This window comes from Seriola aureovittata, chromosome 6, assembly GCF_021018895.1.
Source record: "Seriola aureovittata isolate HTS-2021-v1 ecotype China chromosome 6, ASM2101889v1, whole genome shotgun sequence".
In the NCBI taxonomy this organism is placed as follows: Eukaryota; Metazoa; Chordata; class Actinopteri; order Carangiformes; family Carangidae; genus Seriola; species Seriola aureovittata.
In genome coordinates this window covers 29,354,836-29,382,327 of record NC_079369.1, presented here as the reverse complement: position 1 = coordinate 29,382,327, position 27,492 = coordinate 29,354,836, and the positions used below count along the sequence as shown (strand labels likewise).

The 27,492-nt window shown below is 42.0% G+C and overlaps 1 protein-coding gene across 7 annotated transcripts in view; it reads left to right on the top strand.

Moving 5' to 3' along the window:
* Positions 1 to 27,492, top strand: part of ptprfa (protein tyrosine phosphatase receptor type Fa) — a 327,453-nt gene that overhangs the window by 233,728 nt on the left and 66,233 nt on the right. For 5 of the 7 annotated variants that reach the window (XM_056377834.1, XM_056377829.1, XM_056377832.1 and 2 more), the window contains 5 exons: positions 2,669 to 2,862; positions 12,183 to 12,300; positions 14,090 to 14,671; positions 20,778 to 20,887; positions 22,654 to 22,907. In XM_056377834.1, coding sequence (XP_056233809.1) covers positions 2,669 to 2,862; positions 12,183 to 12,300; positions 14,090 to 14,671; positions 20,778 to 20,887; positions 22,654 to 22,907 — 1,258 coding nt within the window. The remainder of the gene's footprint in view (positions 1 to 2,668; positions 2,863 to 12,182; positions 12,301 to 14,089; positions 14,672 to 20,777; positions 20,888 to 22,653; positions 22,908 to 27,492) is intronic. The other 2 variants (XM_056377831.1, XM_056377833.1) reach the window with 1 other exon arrangement.

Below are 27,492 nucleotides of genomic sequence, written 5' to 3'. Positions count from 1 at the left end.
GATGTTTCTGTTTTCTCAGGTCGAGATGGTAAGGATAAGCCTGTTGGATCCTGTCACACAGAGCATCCACAACCTCTCTATATGTCTGTTATTCAGCTTGTTCAGGTCATATGTCATTGTTGATAGGGAAATTTCTTTCCATCTTGGCCCATATCATGAGACTGAACCTAACACAGAAGAGTCTGCGTATTTCTCTGGTGCTTGGGTGAAATAGCAACAAATCCGTCTCTTCCCTCTGTCATGTTTGGCAAGTGAAGGACGGCGTCCCTCATCTCCCTCTCCACCACCTGGAGACCCCCACCATCGGCATTCATCCCTGCCTGCTGGTGTCTCTCCCTCCTTTTTGACTCATCTAGCCTCCAGTCACCCTGGAATGGTTCAAACCACCTTTTCCCTTTATCTGAATTTCTCACGTTTTTCTTTAATCTCCTTCTGCTTCTCCTCCAACGATGCTCCTAATTGTGTTAGTTGTTGCCCAGTAAAAGTTCACTTATAGGGAAAACCATGGTTATTTATCCATTCTGACAGTCGGGCCAAACTCCTATCACCATATCTTTCTTTCATGAATTTTAAATTTGGGCTGTTTTGATCAAATGTAATCACTAGAGATCCTCTGTCTTTCCTAGCGTTGACCGCTCAGTTTATAAATCACTTTCTCTTTATATTTCACTTGATGAAATATCTTGTGATTATCTGATGTCCTTAGTCCAAGTAACTTGTCAGTCATACAATATTTATCCGGTAAATTTTTGTAGAATTTTCTCTGTGGGCAAACTCACATTCCACAGGACAGAAAACCTTTTTTTTTTGCAACTGATTATTTATTTGTATAAGCAAAACGGTCTCACCAATCCAGGAGCATGAATCTTTGTCAAAATGGGACATCAGCGAAGATCCAGTCTGCCTCGGACCAGCAGTTCTTCATCTCCAAAGGACTTTTAGGCAGAGGTAGTGATGGCAGACTCACTGAGTCCCACTGCATGCAGTTTTCCTGTGGATCCAGAGACAGAAAGGAATCACTCAAGATGTCCCATCTGGGGTGTCAAGTTTGTGGTGGAAATTCAATAAAGTTGGTTGAGACCAAGTTGTCTTTTGTGAGTTTTATTAAAAGACTTTGCAAAGGGGTCAATCATTCAGCAGGTGTCTGAACAGAAGGACACTTTAGGAAAGAAAGACAAAGTAAAAACAGTCCCATAAAGTTTATAAGTTCACATCAGTGGTTTTCCTTCAAATGAACACTTACAGTACAAGCATATGTAACAAGATGTATATTACAAGCAATAGCAACAGAATACGTGACAGGATATACATTTTCCAATTTTACCAACTTCATGCCGGTAAAGCTAAAAGCCACAACCTAAAGAAGGGCGTAGTCTCCATTTAAAGCCTTGCCAGGGTTTGTTCAAGTCAAGAGTAATTGAGGTCGGGGGGTGATCTGAGATCAAAATGTTATGAAATTTCATATTAGACATTGGATATGAGTTTCAAGTCCAGTAAAAAATTGTCAATACAGGAGTATGTCTTATGCATTTTGGAGAAAAAGGAATATTCTCGATCTGTAGGGTGTTTTAACCTCCATATATCAACTTAATTGATGGAAGAAATTATATTATTCAGCACCACAGATGCATTAGGTGGGCTACACGTTTTCTTTGATGATCTGTCAAGATACTTGTCAAGAATTACATTGTGGTCCGCTGCAACAATCAGGTTTGTGCTAGAGAGGTCAGGTAACAAGTCAAAGGTCTTGTGGAAGAAGGCTGCATCATCAGTGTTCAGGCCATAAATATTTAGCAGCACAAACATGAACTGAATTAGGGTACCTAGTGACAATGAGAAATTGACCATTCAAGTCACTCAGTAATTGCCACCCCTCAGGCTTTACTAGAAAATGTGAATTGAAATATCTGATCAAATATCAAGATCTCTCAGATGGTCTGATGTGAGTTTTTTGAAGAAACACGAGATCCGCCAACAAATTTAAGATGTGACAATACATCAAATAGTTCTTTGCATGCATGACCTAGACCGCAAACTTTCCAGCTCACCATGGTAACCCACCCATGCAACACATCAGTATGACCAGTATTGACTGGGCTAAACCAGATCCCACTCAAAGACACAGCACTGGCAGCATGAAATCACAAAGAAATGAATAGCAGGAAGTTGTGTCAGTGAACATATCCATACTGACAGAATGCATCAGTGAGCAGGATGAGAAAAACTCACATTGTGACATTTCGAACCACATCTCTGTTTTTGTTCATGCTGGAGGTGAAGACAGATCCTTCAAATCCTGTCCAAAACTTCCTGACACTGAAACTTGTATGGTTTTTATAGAAAATGCTCTTGGAGACTAGACAAAAATTTAAAAGAAACTGTCAAAGAAGTCATTTTTCAGAAGTCATTTTTCTGATAATGCAGAGCAATTCAACTGTCAGAGAGATACTGCTTAAGGACTCATGGAATTCAGTGCAAAACATTTCATTAGGAAATCCTTTGTAAAAACTGTGTTCAGCGGTATCTACAAATATGAAATTCAGGCAGCTTACTGTGGTAGTGTGAGCGGACTTGTGTTATAACCAAATTGTAAACAATATACAAAAAAGAAACCTTCATTGTTCCCTAAAGACTTTAAGTGGAATTTGTGTGCTGTGTTGTGCTGCAGTGTCTGGAGCTCCTCCCAGGAAGGTGAAGGTGGATGCCCTCAACTCCACTGCCCTCAGGGTGACCTGGAAGTCTCCCCTGTCTGTGAAGCAGCATGGCCAGATCAGAGGCTACCAGCTGGTCTACTCCAGGTTAGAGAATGGGGAGCCTCATGGCCAGCCGATCATCATGGATGTTTCTCATCCTGAAGCCCAGGTATTGTCACACTGTTTCACTTGAGTTCAGTGACACGTTAAGCAGGTGATTTTTGTTTCTTTAACTTGATGTAACAATGACCAACTAAGGGCTGAAGAAGGGAGAGTTTGGTTCCCATGAGTAACCGGGAAATGCTATTACTTGACAAATGTCAACTTCAGTTACTTCTGGTAAATAAGTGTTTTTATGGTTGATTGATGAAAAACCGCACAACAGGGACAAAATACAGAAAGCCATAAAGTTAATCACAATGAACATTATCAATTTAGTACTGCACTTTACAGAGAAGCAGTTGCACCGGCGGGACACATCCCATCACTGTTCACAATACGAAATTAACAATTTTCATTCATGTCAGCTATGTGGATGAATAAAATAATATTCAGCATACAGAATGTGAGCAAATATGAATTAAATGACAGTTTTGTCACTCTGTGTTTGTGCATGTTATAAAAATTAACAAAATTCACATTCACATTACATGATGAAACTGTTGAAACAAAGTGGTAAGCACTGTCACCTCACAGCAAGAAGGTTCAAACCTGGGGCTCAGGGCTTTTCTGTGTGGAGTTTGCATGTTCTCCCAGTGTCTGCATAGGTTCTCTCTGGGTATTCCAGAGGTTAATCGGCAACTCTAAAGTGTCCATAGGTGTAAGTGTGAGTATGAGTGATTGTTTGTCTCTATATGTCAACCTGTGATAGACTGACGATCTGTCCAGGGTGTATCCCGCCCTTGCCCAATGTCAGCTGGAATTGGCTCCAGCTCCCCGCATTGATATAAATGTCAGTAAATAGACCATATAATTTCAGTTTTTTACCTAATTTCTTTATTTTATTTTAATTACTTATTTATTTTGTGATCTGACTTCATCCTCCACCCAAACTACTGAGACAAAGCTTTCTCTTCCACAAACACTTCAAAATGTTAAGAGTAAAATTGATTTGGAGCAGTTCTCTATACAACCATTGTAACCAGAGAACTACCACCAGAATACTACCACCAGATTACAACTGTTTCTGTAAAACCATTTAAGCGTGATGATTGAGAGGCATGATTTGAATTAGTTGGGGGTTTCTCCTTTTTGTTATTTCTAGGATCTCAGTTCACATCTGTCTTCCAAGTGATGATTGTCAGGCTTGTTACATTTGATTCTTGTAAAAATCAGGCTGGGACTAGTTAACATGAGCAGCCATAAGAAGTGTGGCATACAAGAGAAAGATAAAAGCAACAGGATATCCAAGAACAAAAGACTGCTTGAATGAAAGGAAGCAGCAGGACCCAAGACAAAGACAAGATTAAAGGAGAAAAACTATTTGCAAGTTAGCAAAAGTGAGAATGAGCATACTGAAGCAAAAGTCGAAGGTTGCTTAACATCACTCACTTAAGTGGTGTTCAGCTCCTTTCCTCTCAGCTGGTGTCTCCACGAGAAGTTAAACTGATTTCCCTTATAAGCAGCTTTCCTGACTTATCTGTGCAAGGCTGGAGGCCTGATAAGGGCCCCATATCTCACAACCAATCTACAACTTCTCTATCTTAACATACACACAGACACACACCAACACACTTATTAGGAATATGATGAGCCAGGGCAGAGACTAAACTTTGAAATTAAAATACTTTACATATATCACCTGCACATATTTTATAAATAAATAACAACGCTGTCCAAATGAATAATCCATATGAACTAAGAAAAAAGTCTGATTGGTTATGACACAATTTATAAACAGAAGACAGTATTGAGGGTGAAGAATAGCGATGAGCTGATAACATCTGAAAGATACAAATCACAGCTTCCAGTCAGGACTTTCATAATAAAATCAGAGCAGAAATGGGTTTGTGATGGGTTGGTGGTGATCTGGCCAAATGATTTTTTGGCCAGATCACCACCCCTTAATGCATATAATGCATATGTAAAGGGTTTACTTAAATGTTAACACAACTTGATGATAAGAACTTTAAACATTTGTTTTGTGTTTCCCAAGCTGACCATCTGACTTGCAGTTCTCTGACAGACCATATTTGCCCCTTAACATTGTGGAAAAACAGCAGAGAGGGTTATACTTTGTGGCCTTTTGTATTGACATTAAACATTCTCTGTGATGAATGAGTTAACTCTCTTGTGTGCTGATGAGTTATTTCAGAAGGAGGCTCTGATCTCAGTTATAACCTGTTGTGTTGAGCCATTTTTACAGCCCATATGTCTTTGTCAGGGCAATGGACACCAGCCTTCAGCTTGACTGATGACCTTCAAAAGTTCCTGAGTTTCAGTGTGGTATCACCAAAGAAAAGACCAAAAAGCTGTATTTTGCTGGGCTGTGAATACTGAGCTGAGCTGTGTGTAAAAATCCATCAATTGTTCCACTTGGCTTTCTTTCTTGGCTTTTTAATGCCACCACTGCTTGCTTTAGACTTGACTCCTAGCTTTTCTGCTAGCAAATCCATTGGTTTTAAGATCTCCCTGAGGCAGATTTTTGATTCTGAAGAGACATGGCAACCTCTGTGGGTCATCTCTGTTTGCTGAAAAACAACAGACCATAGCACAGCACTGGCAGAAGCATGAGACAATGTCTTCATTGTCTTTCTTTGTGATCACATTAAGTTACCCAATGTCAGCTGGGATTGGCTCCAGTCTGACTTTCCTATCTCTCTCTCTCTCTCTCTCTCTCTCGCTCACTACAGCTATTCTAATAAAGGCAAAACTTCCCAAAACATCCATCCATTTTCTACCACTTATCCTCTAGTAGGGTCACAGGGGGGCTGGAGCCTATCCCAGCATCTTTTCGGGCGAGAGGCGGGGTACACCCTGGACAGGTCACCAATCCATCACAGGGCAAACACATAAAGACAGACAACCATTCACACTCACAGCCACACCTATGATCAATTTAGAGTATCCCATTAGCCTAGTCCCCATTTTGCATGTCTTTGGACTGTGGGAAGAAGCCGGAGTACCCGGAAAGAACCCACACTGGCACAGGGAGAACATGCAAACTCCACACAGAAAGATCCTACGGCCGAGCCAGGACTCGAACCCAGAACCTTCTTGCTGTGAGGCAACAGCGCTAACCACTGCACCACCGTGCAGCCTACTTCCCAAAACACTATCTTTAAAAAAAAAAAAAAAATTCTGACCCTACCATCTGTCCAGATCCATCAGACCAGGCTATGTTTTTCAAGGCTTCAACTGTCCAGTGTTGGTGAGCCTGTGTCCACTATAGCCTTGTGTTTTTGTTCTTGGTGACAGGAAGTGGAACCTGACATGGTCTTCTTGTTGTAGTTCATCCACCTCAAGGTTTGATGTGTTGTGCATTTTGAGATACCTCTCTGCTCACACACTTGTAAATATTATCTGGGGCAACCCAATAGCCAGCTGGTGAGAGTACATGCCACAAGGGCATAAAAAAGAAAAAGCTTGACTATCTAAATAACCATAGCCTTTCTGTCAGCTCCACCCGCCCGTACTAAGAAGCAAGTATCGCATGAGAGTTCATGTGTTCAGTAACTCCCCCTCACTGCTGTGGCCATTTACCGAATGAAGAGGACTGCCATGGAGGGTGAAGAGGAATTTGGGCCTAAAGCGAGAAGCTTTGAAGAGCAACATTTCTATGTCGATGATGGGCTGATATTGTTCCCCAGTGCAGAGGAAGCTGGCTCAATCCAATCTCAGACTGTATAAGATTGCATCTAACAGCATTAAAGTTATGAGAGCTTTCCCAGTTGAATACCTGGCTACCAACCTACAAGATCTGGATATGGGTCAACATGTTCCTTCTATGCAGCACAGCCCAGGCCTCAGATAGAACCTGATACTGATACAGATACACGGACCATCCAAGTTCCTGCCACTAAAAGGTTTTTTACACTATGCGGTGTACTATCTACCATCAACACCCTATTTGAACCACTAGGGTTCACTGCTGCTGTCAGTCTCAGAGGTCGCTCTATTTTGAGAGAATTGACAACTGACACTTGTGAATGGGAATCACCACTCCCTCAGGATAAGTTCGAGGAGTGGCAGAGGTGGGGCACCTCTCTTCAAGATCTTAAGGAGTTGAAGATACCAAGAGTCTACACTTCAATCCCTCTCTCCACAGCTCAGAGAAAAGAGGTCTGCATCTTTTGTGATGCATCAACAAAAGCTATTGCTGCAAGCATTGGCCGATCATATTTGCATGCATGAGCATGCATGCGATACACACTGAGGTTATTGAATGGATGGATTATTCCAGTTTCATCAGTGCTTTGAGATGCTTCTTCGCAATTAGAGGACCTGTTAAACAACTGGGGTCGGATTGTGGAACTAATTTTATAGGAGCCTGTCAAGAACTCCAAATCATCTCCACAGGTTATCACAAAAAGGAAGTGATCCTACCTATCTATCCTATCTACTTTTCCAATCAGGAATGCATTTGGTTGTTCAACCCACCTCACTCTTCACACATCCTCTCTCAGATGCATCTGGAGTCACATATCAGATCCTGGACACAATGTTCCTCAATCTTTGCCCTGTAAAACTGACAACCTTTATGGCTGAGGTGGCCACTGCTATAGTCAACTACAGACCGCTGACTTCAGTGTTTACTGATCCAGAGGAGCATCTAATTATCACCTCTCCTATGCTCCTAACAGAGAAAGCTATGCTCCTAACACAGAAAGTTGCCAGAAGGAACTGGTGGCAACTTTGATGATAGTGACCTCTTCACACGACAATGGTGTCAAGTTCAAAGTTTAGCCAACACATTCTGGGAAAGGTGGAAGAGAGTACTGCAGCAGCCTTCAGGGTCAATGGAAATGGAGAACAGAGAGACTAAATCTGCTGAATTTGGCCTTCTGAAAGACAACCAAGTCAAGAGACATGACTGGCCCACAGGACTGATCATAAGACCCTTTCCTGATGATGATGATGGAATGGTCAGAAAGGTCAAGGGAAAAATTATAAAAGACAGCTTACCAAAACTGTTTCTAAGGACTAAGCCAAGTGACTTGGTAGAAGGTGTGACATGTTTAGGTGAACTCTTAAGTTTGACATCTTAAATATGCCAGGTGGGGAGTGTGATGGAACCAGGTCTGGTTTGCTTTGCTTTGCCAACCCCTAGTGGTTGTTCTGGGTAGTTCATTTGTTGACCCTAGTGATTAAAATTAGTTTCACTTTCTTTTAGTATCTGGTAGAGCCACATGTTGGTGCTGGCTGTACTCTGACACAATGCTCTCCTTCACAGTTAGACATGGCATCATCTGTAAGTAACGTTCGATTATTAGTATTGCAGTAATTTATGTGCATTGTTGTATCATGCATAGTATAGTAGAATCAGAGTATATTTTATGTTATATTATCGTATAAGAATATGGTTTTGTTTCGTATTTACAATAGTATATTCTTATTTTTGGATTATAGTCGTTGTCGTTGTCGTCGTCGTCTCCCACTCATAGGGATCCGGGTTGCTGGGGCAGCAACCTCAGCAAAGAGGTCCAGACGGCCCTCTCCCCAGCAACTTCTACCAGCTCTTCCGGGAGAATCCCGAGGCGTTCCAAGGCCAGCCGAGAGATATAATCCCTCCAGCGTGTCCTTGGTTGGCCCCCGAGGCCTCCTCCCGGTGGGACATGCCCGAAACACCTCCCCAGGGAGGTGTCCAGGAGGCATCCTCACCAGATGCCCGAACCACCTCAACTGGCTCCTCTCGACATGGAGGAGCAGCGGTTCTATTCCGAGCCCCTACCAGATGGCCGAGCTCCTCACCCTATCTCTAAGGCTGAGTAATCGCGATCTCGTTCTTTCTGTCATTATCCAAAGCTCATGACCATAGGTGAGGATTGGAACGTCGATCGACCAGTATATCGAGAGCTTCGCCTTCTGGCTTAGCTCCCTCTTCCCCACAACGGACCGATTCAGCGCCTGCATCACTGCTGACGCCGCCCCAATCCGCCTGTCGATCTCCCGTTCCTTCCTACCCTCACTCGTGAACAGGATCCCGAGATACTTAAACTCCTCCACCTGAGGCCGGGCCTTCCCTCCGACCTGGAGCGGGCAATCCACCCGTTTCCGGCTGAGAACCATGGCCTCAGAATTGGAGGTGCTGATCTTCATCCCAGCCTCTTCACACTCGGCTGCGAAATGCCCAAGCGAGAGCAGAAGGTCGGTGCTCGATGAAGCTAAGAGGACCACATCATCCACAAAAAGCAGAGACGAGATCCTCCCGCCACCGAACCCAAACCCGTCCACCACCAGGCTGCACTTAGAAATTCTGTCCATAAAAGTTATGAACAGAACCGGTGACAAAAGGCAGCCCTGGCGGAGTCCAACCCTCACCGGGAACAGGTCCGACTTACTGCCGGCTACGTTAACCTGACTCACACTCCTTTGGTACAGGGACTTAATGGCTGCTAACAAGGGGCCATCCACCCCATACTCCCGGAGCACCCCCCCCAGGGAGCCCCTAGGGACACAGTCGTAAGCTTTCTCCAAATCCACAAAACACATGTGGACTGGATTGGCAAACTCCCATGCCCCCTCCAGCACCCTAACAAGGGTAAAGAGCTGGTCCACAGTTCCACGCCCAGGACGACCAGTCAGCTGATTCCGGAGACCCACAGGCCAACCATGCCATGTAGGCCTCCTTCTTCAGTCTGATGGCTTCCCCCACCTCTGGTGTCCACCAGCAGGTACGGGGGTTACCGCCACGACTGGCCCCAGCTACCTTGCGGTCGCAGCTCGCAATAGCCACCTCAACAACAGCAGAGCGGAACAAGGCCCATTCAGACTCAATGTCCCTCACCGCCCTCGGGACACGATCGATACTCTGCCGGAGGTGTGTGTTGAAAATCATCTTGACGTGTTCTTCCGCCAGGCTTTCCCAGCAGATCCTCACAAGTCGTTTGGGCCTGCCAGGTCTTCTCCCGCCATCTGATCCATCTCACCACCAGGTGGTGGTCGGTTGACAACTCTGCTCCTCTCTTCTCCCGAGTGTCCAAAACATGCGGCCACAGGTCTGATGATACGACTACAAAGTCGATCATAGACTGGCAACCTAGGGTGTCCTGGTGCCATGTGCACCTATGGATGTCCTTATGCTTAAACATGGTGTTAGTTATGGCCAAACTATGACTAGCACAGAAGTCCAATAACTGAACGCCGCTTGGGCAGGCCGTTCCTCCCCACCACACCCCTCCAGGTCATGCTGTCATTGCCCACGTGAATGTTGAAGTCTCCCAAAAGGGCGGGTAATCTGAACTGCTGTTTGGTGAATAGGCACCGGCAACTGTCAGAACCCGATCCCCGACCCGAGGGCGCAGGGACGCAACCCTTTCGTCCACTGGAGTGAAGGCCCCTGCCTTGGTCTGCTGCCCAATCCACATTGCACCGGACCCCGTTAACTCTTCCTGCAGGTGGTGGGCCCACTGGGAGACGAACCCATGTAACCAGTTCGGGCTGGGCCCGGCCAGGCCCCATGGGCCAAGGCCTGGCCACCAGACGCTCGCCCACGGGCCCCAAACCCAGGCCTGGCTCCAGGGCGGGGCCCCAGTAACCCACCGGGCCGGGTACTGGGGTTCTTGTTTGTTCTGTTCATTAATCTTTTGAACCGTTCTTCATCTGGCCCTTCACCTGGGACCAATCTGCCTTGGGAGACCCTACCAGGGGCAAAATGCCCCCGACAACATAGCTCCTAGGGTCATTAGGGCTCTCAAACTCCTCCACCACGGTAAGGTGACGGTTCAAGGAGGAGTGGATTATGGTTTCACACAAAATTCTAATTAAACAGCCAAACACAACAACTGCTTGTTCCTTGGACCTTAATTGGGAAAGTGTTTAGGTTTTTGTACAGCTGAGAATACATCCATGAGGATAACCCTTTGTGAGGGCAGAACAGCTTCCTTCGAATAGTAATATAATAATAAACGAATAAGGAACTATGATAGGCAAGCGGTGTGGCCAGTCATTATTGGTTTAGAGGAATGTACAAATACACTGACATGAATGCATAGAGCACAATAATGCACTAGTTACTATATGAAAGAATGATGGTTACTCAACACTGAGGTCACTTTTTGTCTCGCTAATGATTTATATAAAAGATATTTCTTGATTTAGAGTGGAATGGATCTGCTCTTCACCTCCCTGTTTACACCTGCAACTGTTTATGATAATGGCTTTTCTTTACTTCCTCTAAGAAGCTGAGGGAGCAAGCCCTTTTCTTTTATTTGTGGTTAGTATACAAAGTTGTGGAGCAGAATATGCCTGTGCCTCTAAAATCATTGTGGTATCAGATCTATTAGTGCTGTAAAACCTTTATAAATAACCATTTTAACTTGTTTCTCTATAATTTCTTGCTGAAATTCTACACAGAGTTTTTCTATACAAGTCAGAGAGGTCCACAAACCAAATTTGCAATTTTCACTCTTTCCACTGCTTCTCTGTCTGCTCTCCGGGAGAGGCTGCAGGTACACAGTGCACAAACACACACTCACAGAGCAAACTGCATGGCAGGGGCTGCACCAGACACAGAACCAGTTGAAGCAAAGATATCTGAAGATTAATGGAGTTGTGGACTATCACTGAACTTCCTTTGGCTGAGGTATTGTATCGCCTGATGGCAGTGAGAAGAAAGGATCTCCTGAACCTCTCTGTTCTGCAAAAATACCATAAGCACAAATAACATAGAAATACAAAAAGTATTATAGAGATACAAAAAGTTTTAGGGCGCTGGGAAACAAGTGGTTATTAGTGCGCAGAGTAGAGAATGTTATAAAAAAAAAAAAAGGTTTAATATCAAATTCCTCATTTAAACCATTAGGGGACATGGTATTGAGGAAATAAATCCAAAATGTCTAACGCTGTGAAAGCCTTTTTTCATGATTGCCTCCCCCGACAAGCTTCACAACCCTGATCCTAGTGTGTAACGCTCTGGAAGTTTTACCCATAAGTCAGGCCACAAGGACAGCGGATAAGGTATATGACGTGTGGTTATTGTTTCATTTCTTACCGCAATATGCACTTCTATCTGGAACCTGGCCTCAAAATAGGTGGAGGTGCACTACAATACAATATACAATCTGACTTTTTTTTGCAACCGGTGGAGGTACCCCCTGAGGGACATTAGATAGAATGCAGGTTTAAGCAACTTCCGCATTAGCTTCATTTTCCAGACCTGGAGTGGATGTCTCTATTTTCAATACATTCTATGGTCTTAACCTGAATGTTGTTGCCCTTTTTTCACTGTCTTCTCCTTTTTCCTTCACCTCTGTCTCCATTTCTCCCTGTGTCTCCCTCTATTGTTTTCTCTCTCCTTCCCTCTTTCTTCTTCTTGGTCTCACTCTGAAGGAGGCCATTATAACGGGTCTGCTCCCAGACACTACCTACTCTTTGACTGTGGCTGCATATACTACCAAAGGTGATGGAGCTCGCAGCAAGGCCAAGATGGTCACCACCACAGGGGCAGGTATGTGTTGCATGTAGATTTTTTGCCAACACCAACATTGTGGTTAGCTCTAAAAGGATAACACATTTTGACTCTTAAAATGAATGTGGTAAATTAGCCGCGGCTATGATTTAGCAGTGTTTCCTCTACATTCTAAATGAATGTAGAGGAAACACTGATCTGACATCCCTAATAGCAGGACAACATTGTTTGTCAGTGTATTCCAAAACCATAACAAAAGAACCACAAGAACCTGGAATACATCCAAAAAGCCAAGAGACTGAACTCCTGCCAGGCCCGCTGGCATCCGGGGTCCTGCAATGCCAAGCTTGACGCCCAGTTCCAGAAGGGAGAGGATTCTGCATCCTTCCTTCTCCCTGTGTCATCGCCACCCTTACCTGGGACATAGAGGAGAGAGTTAGGGTCACCACGAGGATTAACGTGCTCCCAGCACCTGCCCGCCAAACCGTCTGTACGTCCCGCAAGCTGTTGGAGGTGCTGCAATGGGCCCACACCTCCAAACTCTCCTGCCATCCAGGTTTCAAGACATCCTCCTCCAACGCTTCTGGTGGCCCGCCATGAAGGAGGACACTCGCGACTTTGTCAAGGCCTGCTCTGTCTGCAACCAGCAGAAGTACGCCCAAAACTCCTTGACCAGCTCCACCACAGGCTTGCCCTTCCTATGTGCCTACGGCTACCAGCCCACGCTCTTCCCAGCCTTGGAGAGGGAAGCTTCCTGCCCGTCCGTCCAAGCCTTCATCCCCCGCTGTTGTTGAACCTGGGTCCTGACATGCACTGCGTGTTCTCTGAGTCGCTACACTGCCTTGGCCAACCGGCAACACTCTCCTGCTCCTGCCTGCCAAGTCGGCCAGAAGGTGTGGTTCTCCACCGCCATCACCCTGACCAGCCCCCCAGTACCGCCACACCACCGAGGGGTCCCTGTCTGATGGTCCACGCCTCCTCCCTGCCAGTTCCCACTGACGTGAACCTCCTGGTGGAAGGGCCATCTGACAATGAGGGTTCCTTCCACCTGACCCCTCCGCCCACCCAACTGAGGAGGTGGACTGGTCTGACTCTGAGGAGTTTTGCTCAAAACTTTTATTTCTCAGCTCCTACAACAGTCAGAAGCAAAGGCATATTGTTTTCAGGTTGTCTGTCCGTCCCATTCTTGTGGACATGATATCAGAAACACCATGATGTAACTTATACAAACATTAATTTGGACTCAAGGACAAACTGATTTTGGTGGTTAAATGTCACAAGTCACAGTGACCTAAACACTCATGACTACACACAGCAATTATGACAAAATTTAACACAAATGGTTAATATTTTATATGTCTCTAATTAAAAAGGGATGTAATCTGAAACTAGTCTGAGTGGCAGACTTACTTTTTTACAAACTATTTTGAGGAGGAAAGAAATGGGAATGTTAAACTTACAGTTCAAAGTGTCTGTTCTAAACATACACTACAGGGTACAGACCAAGTCCAAGTTTAACATTGACTTACCATACTTTCCCTCGTTGTTCACAAACAATTTTCTTGTGCGATAAGGGATTTTTATGACATTATGGATATATTCACTTTCAGTTTTAACTTTAGAAAGTGGCTGCTCATGCATTTCCTGACCTATTTTTAATGATATTGAACCTTGTAATTATGAGATCCTGTAAAAACTATTACCATTTTCTCCACCCAACTGAGAGAGTACTATTATTGGAAAGAAAAATGCTGTTATTTTTTCATGAATTTGGTATTGAACAAGTTATTTAGACATGTGACTGTGAAAAGTATTTCCTGTCTTCCAGTGCCTGGTAAACCCACTATGATGATCAGCACCACCATAGGGAACACTGCCCTTATCCAGTGGCAGCCACCTAAGGAGATGGTGGGGGAGCATGTTGGGTACCAGCTGCAATACAAGAGAGCAGAGGAGGAAGCTTTCACCATCAAGGACTTCAGAAAGATAGATGATCATTTCACAGTTACCGGCCTCCACAGAGGAGGGACCTACATCTTCAAACTGTGCGCCAAAAACCGAGCAGGCAATGGGGAGGAATATATGAAGGAGATCAGCATCCCTGAAGACATTCCCAGCAGCTACCCCCAGAATCTGAGTGTGGTAGGCCTGACCGCCACCTCCACCCAGCTGGCCTGGGACCCCCCTCTTCTGGCTGAGAGGAATGGAAAGATTGTGAAGTACATGGTGGTGTATCGGGATATCAATAGCCAGCACAACAACACAAACCATACCACAGGAACACAGATGACCATCCAAGGTTTACAGCCTGACATAACCTATGACATCAGAGTCCAAGCCTTCACCAGTAAGGGGGGAGGTCCCATCAGCCCCAGCATCCAGATCAGGACCATGTCCACCTCTATGCCAGGTGAGAACCACAGGCTGTTTGTCAGTGATGGATTTCCCTGTAGCTTCATCTTTGACCTCAGCTCTCTGTACATTACTCCATGATTTCAACATGATTTATTATCCTGACTACATGTGACAAATGATCACAGGTTTTGGCATAAACCTGGCACAGCTCTGTGCAACATGAATTCATTAGTAGGAGGACTACATAAATCAGCAGGTAGACAATCCCATGTTCTTCTTTCATTTCCTTTAAAAGCAGTAGCAGGTAAAATGAAGGATTGAAGCTGAGGTCTCAGAGAAAAAGAAAAACAAGTCCATCTCCATTCCCTGAAGTTCCAAAATAAAACTATACAACATATACACAAACACTTACAAATATTAAATTACATTGGCTCAAATATGCTTGCAATCTTTGAATGAGTAAGGCTGCTAATGTATACCAGGTTATCAGATGGAGCTTTAATGGTAAACAAGTCTAACTCCCCAGTGACAATAAAACTGTCAGACAAGTCAACATCCTCGCTCACAGCTTGATGTTTAGATGTGGCATGGATGACAGCACAGGCAGAAAAGACCTCAGGATATGTGTGGAATACCACAGGGACAGCCGTAGCCTCAGGCTTCACAAACACCTTACCGCCAGCCAAACCATTCCCCAAAATAAAGTCCACTCCTCTAATTGAGAAACATGGGCGAACACCCACAACCACTTGACCTGTAACCAGATCTAACTAAAACCGTATGCAAAGGTGCACCTAAGTATCGCATACCAAAACCACACACTAAGACCCCGGAATCTGCAGCAGACTTCGCAACCATTGGCAACACGTCTCTTAAAATCAAAGTATCTATGAGACTCAAACTTTCTGGACTTATGAAACTTCTGGCTGTGAGCCTCCGGCACCAGCTCATATTGTTCAAAACACCAGCTTTAACCTTCCCATAATCTGAACTACTCTCTGGGGACCTAACTGCGTAAACCTCCTGAGCGACACACAAAATATCAAAACCATTGCTCAGGTGAAGGCTGCAGAGCCTGAGGAGACATTGCACCAAGTTCCAATTCTGTCAAATGCAACACATTAACCTTCCTCAAGCTTCCTCACCTCAATATTGCAATCAATTTCCTTCTCCTTCAGATCTCAGTTATGCAACTCCAACTCGAGCTCTTTCAGCTTCACCTGATAGGATGATTCACCTGTTTCTTGTCTTGTTTACTAATGTGAATGACAAACCTCTCTGCAATGACCTTAAGATTGTCCTTAGTGCATGCCTCCAACGTATCACAAGTTAGACGAGATAAAAAGCCTTCCAGGTCAAAATCCATCATAGCACACCAGAAAAACAGCAACACAGAATCCGGCATTAATAGAGCAACTCCCAACACTACAACAGCAAAACTTACCTAACTACAACTTGGAACAGCATGCACAAAAAATGCAGCAACCAAAGTGTTACAATGTTGTAGTTAGGTAAGTTTTGCTGTTGTAGTGCCTGACATTGCCTGATAACAATTCCTTGTGCAACTAGTGTTATTGTAAACAAAAACAACCAGGGCCTACTGCACAACCGAAGTGTTACAAATTCCAAGCAACATGCACAGATTAACCGAGAACAAACAAACCCACTGCGCAAACAAAGTGCTACGGGAAACAAAGTCACACGCACAGTCAGCATAAGAGGACACAGCACCTAATATACCACCCGTAACAGGCAGCACACCACCACAAGCTCGATTAACAATAGCCCAAAACATGCCGCTCAAAAGTACTAAAACTACATCACCAAAACAATGTTTGACGAGCCCCAAAATATGCTACGGCCACACCAAGACATATTGCTTGAACCTGTGTGCAGCAACATGAATGCAACATTCAATGAACAAAAGTGTTGTTTATTTTTCAACACAAAAACAAATATTAACCAAAACCACAAAGACTTTGGAGGTTGGCCAAAAAGAACAAAAGAATGGGGGAAGTCTGGGCCAGCCACGCAATGGACTGTAGTACCCAGAACATTCCCCCCTTAAACTAACCCAACATAAAATAACCACTAGACTTACAAGCAAAAACCAAAAACGTGACTACCAAACCTCCAACCTCAAACCTCAAAAGAAACCAGGAAATCAAAGAGCTGTTTGATGTGCTAGAGAGAGATCACTCTGCTCCAAACTCCCTTAAATAGGCTGCAGTGGGCAGGGCCACACTCAGTGGGGATGACGAGCACATAAATGACAAAAGATACAGTCGCAGGAAGGTAGCCACCATGTAAGTGAACTGAAAATTCACTAATCATGCTGTACAAACATATATAATGTAAAATGTACTTATAAGAGTACTTTAGATGTAATTCCCTGTTCACACTATAACTTCTAGGCCTGCAGGATTCATTTCATCATTTCCAAGATTGTCATCTTATGCATCTCATGAGAAAGGACAGCCTTTAATATTTCCTTTATGTGTATATGTGTGTATTTCTAGGCTTTTGAGGAAGCTTGTGTTCTCATTTTTATTTTTTAATTGTGAAGCACTTTGAAACTGCTGTTTTGAAAAGTGCTATAGAAATGACATTTATTATTAGTACAATTATAAAGTTTATTATTAGTAGTATTATTATTCTCAGACAACATAGAAATCTATAAGGCACTTTTATATATCAATTTTTACTCATTAAGAGCTTCCCTTGACATTATGAAAAATATGAACCACTGCTGGGTATTGAACATGTGCCTGTGTGATCAAGAGTAATTGATCATGTGCACCTGTCTAGCCCACTGAGCCACTCAGGTACTCTGATAATCAGGTAGGCCAGGAATTCATTAGTGAATATGGGATGAATAGTGTTAAAAATGACATACAGTATTTACAGACATGTAATATCTGTAAGGGTATAAAGTAAGGCTGGACCCAAATGCAGCCAACACAAAGGAGGCGGTGAAAAATGTTTAATAAACAGAAGAACTTACAAAAACTGGTGAACAAACCGAACAGGAAGCAGGAGCAAGAGTAAACACAGGGAACTTCAACAGGTAACACAGGGGACTTCAAACAGGAACCAGAAGCACAAGGTAACAGAAGGAACTTGAATCGGCATCACAGGGGACATGAACAGACAAACTGACCAAACTAATATACATAACACAAAAGTTGAAAACATGAATTGTCCTGGAGCAGGAAAGGTTAGCCGGGTTCCCCAAAAAGGAGACGGCTCAGGGTCCTCCACATCCAAATCTGACAGTGGGTCAGCCAAGGTGGGGGGGTCTGACAACCGATGGGAGTGCTGACTGGGAAGATTTAGGCTTGCTGTAAGGCAACCTCAAAAAAGATGGCTACGAAGCCGGCGTAGGCTGCTGGGTCCATTTTTTTGGTCGGTTCGTACTGTCACGATATTAAGTACGGTTGGACCTAAATGCAGCCAAGACAAGGGAGACAAATGAAAAATGTTTAATAAACAGAAGAACCTACAAAAACTGGTGAACTAACCAAACAGGAAGCAGAAGCACGGGGAAACACAGGGAACTTCAACAGATAACACAGGGGACATGAACAGGAACCAAAAGCACGAGGTAACACAAGGAACAAGAACAGCAAGCTAAAGCACAAAGTAACACTGGGGAGTTAAACAGGAAGCTGAAGCACAAGGAAACACAGGGGACTTCAAACAGAAACCAGAAGCACAAGGTAACACAAGGAACTTGGACTGGTAACACAGGGGACATGAACAGACTAACTGACCAAACTAATACATATAACACAAAAGCTGAAAGCATGAATTGCCCATCATGGCAACCCTTGATAATATCATCACAACTGTCATTTTTAGGCATAACTACTTTTCTCTTTTCTCTTTTCTCCATCTCTATTAGTAGCTTTTATATAGCTGTTACACTCACACATGCACACACACACCCACACACACACACACACACACACACACACACACACACACACACAGTCAATCAACACAAAAGTATTCAATTCTCAATCTCTCATCCAACAATCCTCTGGTTCTAGCTTTGTGGATCAGCGGCGGTGCAGGCCCTGGTCTCATGTGTTCACAGGGACTGCCCTAGAGGTACTACGGGATAGGTACTACATGGGGATTGGGGGCTGGTGTTGCGTGGGTCCCATCATAAATAACAGCAGGGGTGTTGTTAGGATGACCCTCTTTCCCTGGATCTCAGGGTTTCCCACCAAAACTCCCACCTGTCACAACTGAACTATGAAGGATATAATATGCTTACTTTATTTTATACTGTATACGTTTGTGTAATGAAAGTATGAATCAGACTTGAACACAAATGCACGACTCCAAGACAAAGTACCAATCAACAATATTTTAATAACAAAGTAGCAAAGGAAAATCACTCTAACAGAGGAATATATATTCAAAGTACCCAAATAAAAAAAAACTCAGGATACAGGTGACAAGACTATAGCAAAACATAACATCGAATTCAAAACCTGGCGTGGGATAACGTGGCTGGCGTGGTTCAAAGGGAAACGCAGACTATATACACACACAATTAATGGGAAACAGGTGGAAACAATCAGGGCGGGGCAGACAATCAGACCAGTGGGAAACACACAAGGGAAGGAGGAAGTTACCTGAAACGAGAGGAGAGTTAGGTTTTCAAAATAAAACAAGAAGTCACGGGACAGACAAAACTAAACATAACTTAACGTCTCTTCATGGACATGACACCACCCCCCACCACAATCAATCAGCCAGGTTGAGCAATACCCTCCTGAAAAAAGAGGAAGAAAAAAATACAAAACAAAAAAACATTTAAAACACCCAACCCAATCCTCATCAACAGACACACACACACACACACACACACACACACACACACCACATACACAAGCTCCTTCTTTTTCCCTTTTTTCTTTCTTCTTCATGTTATAATTATGAGCGTATACAAGCTGATGGTGAGTGGTTATGTGTTCTCATCATACATGCAAAACCATTCTGTCTATTCTGTCTCACACAAACACACACACATACACATTCACACACCCACACACAAGTGTTTTATTCTATTTTTTCTTATTTCGTTTTTTCTTATTATTTTTCTTTGTTGTTTTCTCACGTGTTTGTTGTAACATCTATATGTTTGGTTCAATCTTTTTCACTATTACACTTAGAATAACAAATAAAGGAAAAGAAAAGAAAACATGCCTTTCTGCTGTGAAAATCAGACCGAACACATCTGGACACATTGTAGTTCGATGGTCAGAACTTAGTTTAATGATGCATTGTACCATGTTAGTTCAGTGCTAACTTGCGTCATTGTATGGGAAACAGACCCCGGGAGGTCATAGGTTTGAAAACTGAAAGAAGTCTGCTGCAAAGATTTTTTTTTTTTAAATGACCCTGACATATGAAGTTGCTTTAAAATATTTTCACTTAGCTTTTCACTGCCCTGGAGCAATAGCTGCAAATATTTATAAATATGACTGGAAGTGGAAAAAAATGGAAAGCCTACTGTAATTATCCTATTGATATGACAAATAAAATATTTTGATCTCCAGATGAAACAAAGTTAATATGATACCATGTGATATTACTGTTCAGCTTCTCTTAATCTGTGAAAAATAGCTTTCTATTGATATTTAGAAAAACATAGAACACTAATTACTGTTAAATTCTGACTGGGTCTGTTATCATGTCTGAAAATTTAAATAATCACTGAAGTTTCTGCTACTGTGCCATCTAGGAGTAAAATTACACAAAGCCCATCTCTCAAATCAGAGACTGTCATTGAGCTCACATCATTCCTGCTGCTGCACCTGTTCCTGATGACTATAGGTATATCAACTCCACAGAAAAGATACAACATTCTACAAGTTGTTTTGGGAAACTCATGGAACACACAAACAATACATCAAAAACTGAACTTTCTCATCCACTGCAGGAGAGTGGTTTAGGGAAGCAGCTTTATCAGAGAGGCAGGAATGTCAAGCAGGGTTTATACTCTGTCCAAGCTGCATCAGATCATCAGATAGCTTCTATTTTTGTTGAGATAAACCATCATTTTCTTGCTTTTGTGCACCAGTTCATCAACTTTGAAACATCTCAGTTACATCCACAATCAAATTAACCACTTAATAATCATCCAGACCTTCCCCCAGTGTTCACCAAGAACTTTGGTGTGAAGGCTGTGATGAAAACTTCAGTCCTGCTGACCTGGGAAGTGCCAGAAACCTACAAATCTCAAGTGCCTCTTAAGGTAAGATAAGCCCACAGTTCAACCCAGACATCAGCAGCATCACTCACACAGACATTAGACACTCAGTTTAATAACTGATAGAGGTTATTAACTGATAAGTTAGAACTTAGTAGTCAGTGCTCATTTAATCATTCATGAGTTGTAATTTACTGTTGGGTATTAAATCAATTGTGAGTGACCCTTCTGTATAGTAGAGACTGTATGTGCAGGCAGGAAGCGGCACCTTTTACACATTATAATCAAATTACTATAATAAGAAAAAATACTTTTTTACATTTCAACTACAATAACCAAACAAAATACTAACTTTGTGACACTTTTTACAGTATCGGCATCCTTACAAGAAGAGCTGCTCCATAAAGCAAAAAGAAAATCAATCCCCCATATTAAATTTGGCCTCTAACTGTACTTTATGACTGGCCATTTATAAGGGACCTGTCTGTCTTGTCATTCAGCATGTGGTACTATGTAGCTCTGTATATATAATATTACTAAATAATAGTAAGCAACTAATCAATCAATTTATTTATTTAGCACCTTGTAATGCATGTCTGCCCTCAAAAACACATCAAAAGCAGAGAGTACTGTCAAGGTCACAAAGTTTGGTGCAAGTAGAAAAGTGAATTGAAGCTACAAATAACAATAATATCATATTCAGTAAAGGTAACAATAGCACTGGCCTAATATGACAGCTGTTGTACAGCCAAAGCAAACCTACTCACAGACATTGAAGGAATTCTTCAATATGTTTCGAAAAAATATTGTGTCTTGTGTCATGTGCATTTGGTATGGGTTTAGGTTAGCTAAAGACTGGAAGCAGGGTGAAACAGGTATCCTGGCTGTGTGAACAAATATACTAACCAAAACCGAAAGCTTTTTGGGAAACCCTGTCTGCCAGAATTTATATACAACTAAACTGCAACAGAAAAATGTTTTGGGTGGATGGTGAACATGTAAAGTGCTTGACTGTCACAGAGACCAGGGTTGCAACAGCAACAGCGCTTTGGTTAAGGTCAGGGAAAAGATGATGGTTTTGGTTGAATGTAGATAAACAGATTGTTTCTGAAGTAACTGTGAACATTTTCTGTATTAACCCAGACCAGTGCTGTAACAGTCTAAACAGAACCGTAAATCTGTTTAATGATGCTGGAGTCACTACAGGTGGAGATTGTACTGCAAGATTGCATATTATGGTCAAACATTAAGTAAATGTAATTCAGTTGCACTTATGTTTCCAAGAAATGTATTTGTTGTTGCAGTTTAGTTGAATATAACCGTAATTTCTAGGAAGCGATGTCATTTTATATTCAAATGGTCAAAGGTCAATTTCACTGTTACATCATAATGTTCTGCTAAAGCATTTCTGGACATTATTCAATGTGGTAACTCAGGAAAGAGAGATTTAGACCATATTAACTGCAACTTGGCTGGTTGGCGAAGGCAAACAGCGCCTAGCAAGTCTAGTTTTATAGCAACTTTGGTGCTGGAACATTTTCATGGCAAACAACATCCTGAGCAGTGACTGTGAGCAACTCCCAGAAGTCTTACTGTCACAGTGAGGTTGCTGGGTTTAGTATTTCCCACATTGTTGAATATCCCTGTAAGATCAGAGGGTACAACGCAAAGAGGGAAAAATCATCAATTACACTGATGATATTCAGCTTTTATAATACATGTTGCTAAGGTAAAAATATTTCAAATAATCAGTGATTATCTATGCAATTAAACTGTATCTGTGTTAGTAAGAAACTTCATCTCGGCTTCAGATCCTGTACAACCAGCAGAGTGTGGAGGTTCAAGGCAACCTGAAGAGGAAGCTAATCACACAACTGCAACCAGATACTGATTATTCTTTTGTGCTGATGAGCCGGGGGAACAGCGCTGGGGGCCTCCAGCAGCAGGTTTCCATTCGAACAGCTCCAGACCTGCTGAAGATGAAACCTGTTCGATACCAACACGATGAGGAGGGTGGTAAAGTGACCATCAGTCTACCCAGGGTCCCTGCTGGAGCCCCTATCAGGTCTGTTTCGTCTGTATGTCTGAGGGGAAATCATACAAAAAAAAGGATGATTTGTAATTTCAACAATGGCTCTGAAGTATCCTCTCTCCTCTCTCTCAGTTTGATTTTAGAGTGACAGAAAGTAATTAAGACTGGCTTTATATGAAAGCAAATAATAGTTGTAATGATACTGGAGTGTGAAATTTAAACACCAGTAAATTTTTAAAGTTGAAATATAGGTATTACTCAATTAAAAGCTTTGAGATATTTTACTTTGAAATCACCATTCTGCATATATTTATTTGATATCCCTTCTTCAAAGTTTCAATTCGGTGAACAATTACATTTTTTGTTGTTTTTTCTCACCACGCTGCAACAAGTTCCACAGGGTCTGAATTGATTGGACTGGTTTGTCTCAGCCAGTTGCTCAGTTCATGGTAAACTAAGATAATCAGTTAGACTTACATCCTGACAGCTTTCATTTTAGCTTTTCCTAACAATTCACTATTAGCTCATGATGTTGTGTAAAAGATACTGGGAGCCAGCAGACAAAATAAATGAAAATATCTCTTTTCAGTTGGTTGCTTGTTTGCTAAAGTTCTTATTGGCCTTTTACTTTTTATTGCACTTAGAGTGATAGTTCAGTGATAGTTGTCATCAACTCGAGTAATCTTTGAGTTATCTTTACTTCACCTCGTCACCTGGTTCTGTGTCCAGATCTTCTGCTGTTCACACTAATCACGACATTTAACCGATTAAAAATGAATAAATAGATGAGTAATTTGTTCTATGCTTGCAGCCTATATATGCCAAAAGGTAAATATGCCAAGATACCAGTCCAGGGCCTGGTGGTAGGGGACCACTGTGCTGGAAGATTGTCACATTTTTATTTTTTCTGCAGTATGGAAGTATGAAGTACCTTTAATGGCTGTTGCCTGAGTTTCAACAGCCATTAGAGGTCCGGTTTATTTACTTCCTGTTCTGTTCCAGCTGTTCCATTATATGCTGCAACAGATAGTTCTTTTAGGTCAGAGTAGTTTTAAGAAAACAAAACATTCAGTCCCTACAATGCAATGATTACATCCGTAATCACATGACCATTTTAACAGTAACCTGCCACTCCCCAGCACTTGTCTAATACCAGAAAGCAATTTATTTAAAGCTTTAAATAAACAATTTTAAACAACAATTAATCAGCCAAGACAATCCCAGTGCAGAGGCTGCAGTTTAGTACAAAGTTATTTTTTATTACCCAGCTCAGGCAAGAAGACAGGCACTGTAAACAATATTTGGCCTTAATTGTGTTTCAAGTGTTTGTTTCTCTGTAGAAATGACCCACAAGTAAGCTGTAATAAAAGAAGTAGGAGGATGGAGAAAAACAAGTAATACAATCTCTACACTACCTGCACTGTAAGAATTTTCACTGTAAATTCACAGTAAATAATTGGCTAATAATTGCATTACTTTCACAGTAATTCGCTGTAATTATTTCACAGTGATTTACTGTAATTATTTCACAGTAATTTACAATAAAACTACAACACTTTACTGTAAGTTCACAGTTGCCATGCCCATGGAATTACTGTGATAAAGCAGTATTTAGCTGTGGACTTACTGCTAACTACTGTGAAATAATTACAGTAAATTGCTGTGAAAATATCTACAGTGAATTACTGTGAAAGTAATGCAATTATTAGCCAATTATTTACTGTAAATTTACAATTTAAATAATACTGTAAGATATTGTAACATTCACTTGTTAATTGTGATTTTACTGCACCTACACAACCATGCTTTCATATGCTCAAAAAAATGAAAACAGAACAAAATGATAATTCGCTCTCACTTTTTAATTTAACTGTTAAGTGCATGACATGCCTTTTTTGTCAAGTCAGTATTATAACATCTGAACAGAATATGTACATTTTACTGAATTATATAGAACAAAATAAACCTTTATAAAACCTTTGAACCAAAATAAACCTTAAACGGGGTTCTCAAAGTTTTCTCAAGTTCCTTCTAATTTGCCTGCCACTCAAAGTCCACAATTTTCCTGCTGAACGTGCTCACATGTGGGTTGATGTTGCCACGCTTCCTCTTCGCCTTCGAGCCCGTTTCTGGGTTGATGCCCAAGAAGCATCTGTAAATCAAATAATCAATAAAGCATTAAAATCAGGTGATCTTTTATGTTAAATTAATAAGCATAAAAGCAATACAAGCAATTATGGTAAGTAAACATTTATTAGAAAGGGATAGTTCATCCAAAAATGAAAGTCAGTCAGTTTGATTCTCATTTTTGAGTGAAATATCCTTTTAAACAAGGGGGTCAAGGGAGGAATCCAATAAAATGCTAATTTTAAAATGACTATACCTTTGAGGAAACTCCAAAGTGCACGAACTGTCCTCAGGGTACTGGAGATTGAGATTGTAGAAGCTGGCGAAAAGCGCAGCCAACCCGCTCAAAATGTTGTCGTGTGGTCCCATCACAACATTTTTTTCAATGGACAGCATCCACGACCTTGGCTTCATCAGGTCACCTGAAATGTACAGATACCCATCATGTACCGTTGTAAGGATGTGGAACGCTGAATGTTTCATTTAGCTGTTTAGCAACATTGAACGCTCAAAGAAAAATAATCAGAAGAGATCAGAATCAGAAGAGACAAGCTACAAAATTGAACAAAAACATGCTCAAAACACCAATCAGCAAGTTACAGTATGTGAACATATGTAATAACTTTTTGATCTTTTATAAAATATTCACAATTTTCACCTATTTCTTACAAATATCAAGATAAAATCCAAACAGTACCTTGTACAATCAAGCAGGGGGTGCTTGGCAGAATCTCTGTCATTTGGACATCAGCGGCAGTGGCACATGGCTGTAAAATAAGATAACTGTATCATACAACTGTTGCAGCAAAGATTCTGCATGGTGCATCAGTTCACTGGTCTCACTGATTTAGAGATTCATCAGTCAGAACATTATGTGTCATAATGACACGTAATAAGACTGACTTTGCCAAAAACTACAAAGAACCAGGACAACCAATGCAAATCAAAGGGGAAAAAAAGGAAAAAGCCTTGTTGAAAAGACAAACACCGTTAACAGATACGTGAAATGGGCTTAAATTCACTTATATTAATTTCTGCTCTACAGAGAGCTAGATGCAAGAAAACTAAACTTCTCCACGTCCAACTGGAAATAGCCTCGCTAGCCACTAACAACTTTTTCCACAGTGCTGGATAACTGACCGGGCTTTTTTCCTCACACTGCCTGACCTGAACATGTGTGGCGTAGCTGACGTTAGCTAGTGTGGGCGTTTGCACGGTATCAAACCAAACTATCTACTGCACAGCCACAGCCTCACATCAAAATGTGGAGCATAGATTCACTCTGCCGTCATACAAAACGTCGCTGGTTTATAGCTCACACAAACAGTTGATCTAACTACTATGTTAGTTAGTTATGTTACCTGCGTGCTAGTCCCCGGTGTGGTAGTCTGCTCGCAGCCCAGTGAAGTGGGCCGGGCGTCACTCGGCTACCTTGAGGAAACCTGGCTCTATAGAAATAAAAGCGTCAGAGAAAATGGTAATTAATATGACGAACACACTCGTTTAAAATGTAAAAATGCAGTGAAAGCAAAGGTGGAAAACAAGGGTGAATTACCTTGACAGAATATGCAGACCCGACTTCTTTCCTTTTCTGTGCTCCGGGTGGCATCAAACATTAAATTTTGAAAATCAGCGGTAACGTTAAGTCCCACAATTCAGCGCGGTTCATGTAATTGGCTGTGTTTTTGCGGAGGATAGTCTTAATACAGTATTTCACGGTGAAATAATGCAATACAATGCTGTGAAATCCTGGTAATAATTGAAACTGCAAATATCACAGCAGTTTACTGTGGTGGCACTGTTTTTATAGTAAATGTCGAAATTACAATCTTATATTGTGAAAATTAAAGTTAAATCCTGTAAAAGTGATAATACAGGAATTTTGTGTGAAATATTACAGTTGAATATTGTGAAATCCTGGTAATTATTTACAGTGTGCGGAAGAACTGTTCAAAACCATTTACATTTACTTGATGATCTGAAGTGGGAGGACTATGACCGATGGGGCTCAAACAATGGCTGGGAAACAAGGGGGGCTGCGAGTTCTGGTCAAGCGCCTTTCAACCAATGAGTAGTGGACAAACTGTATGATACACAGAAACAGCTGAGTCTCAAGCTGAATGACGTAATTACAGACATTTAAAAGCCTTGATTTTTCCCATACTGTGCAAGGAAAAGGGACCTGATCTCATATTTGTTTTGTTTCCCAGCAAGCCCTGATATCACATTGGAAGGTTTTATCTAGGGTGTTCAACAATTCTAAAAATAACAACCCCTCATGAACAACCCCTCATGAAACTCAGCGACATGTTTCAGAAAGTCAATGAACTACATCTGCAGATGAAGGGCACCAATACACATCTTCCACAGCTGGCAGAAAAAATCACATCATTCACAAGAAAACTGGAGATGTGGGAGCAGCAAGTGAAAGAGAGGAATATTGATTCAGTTGAGAGCCTGAAATCATTCATCAAGGTCAACAAGCTGCTGA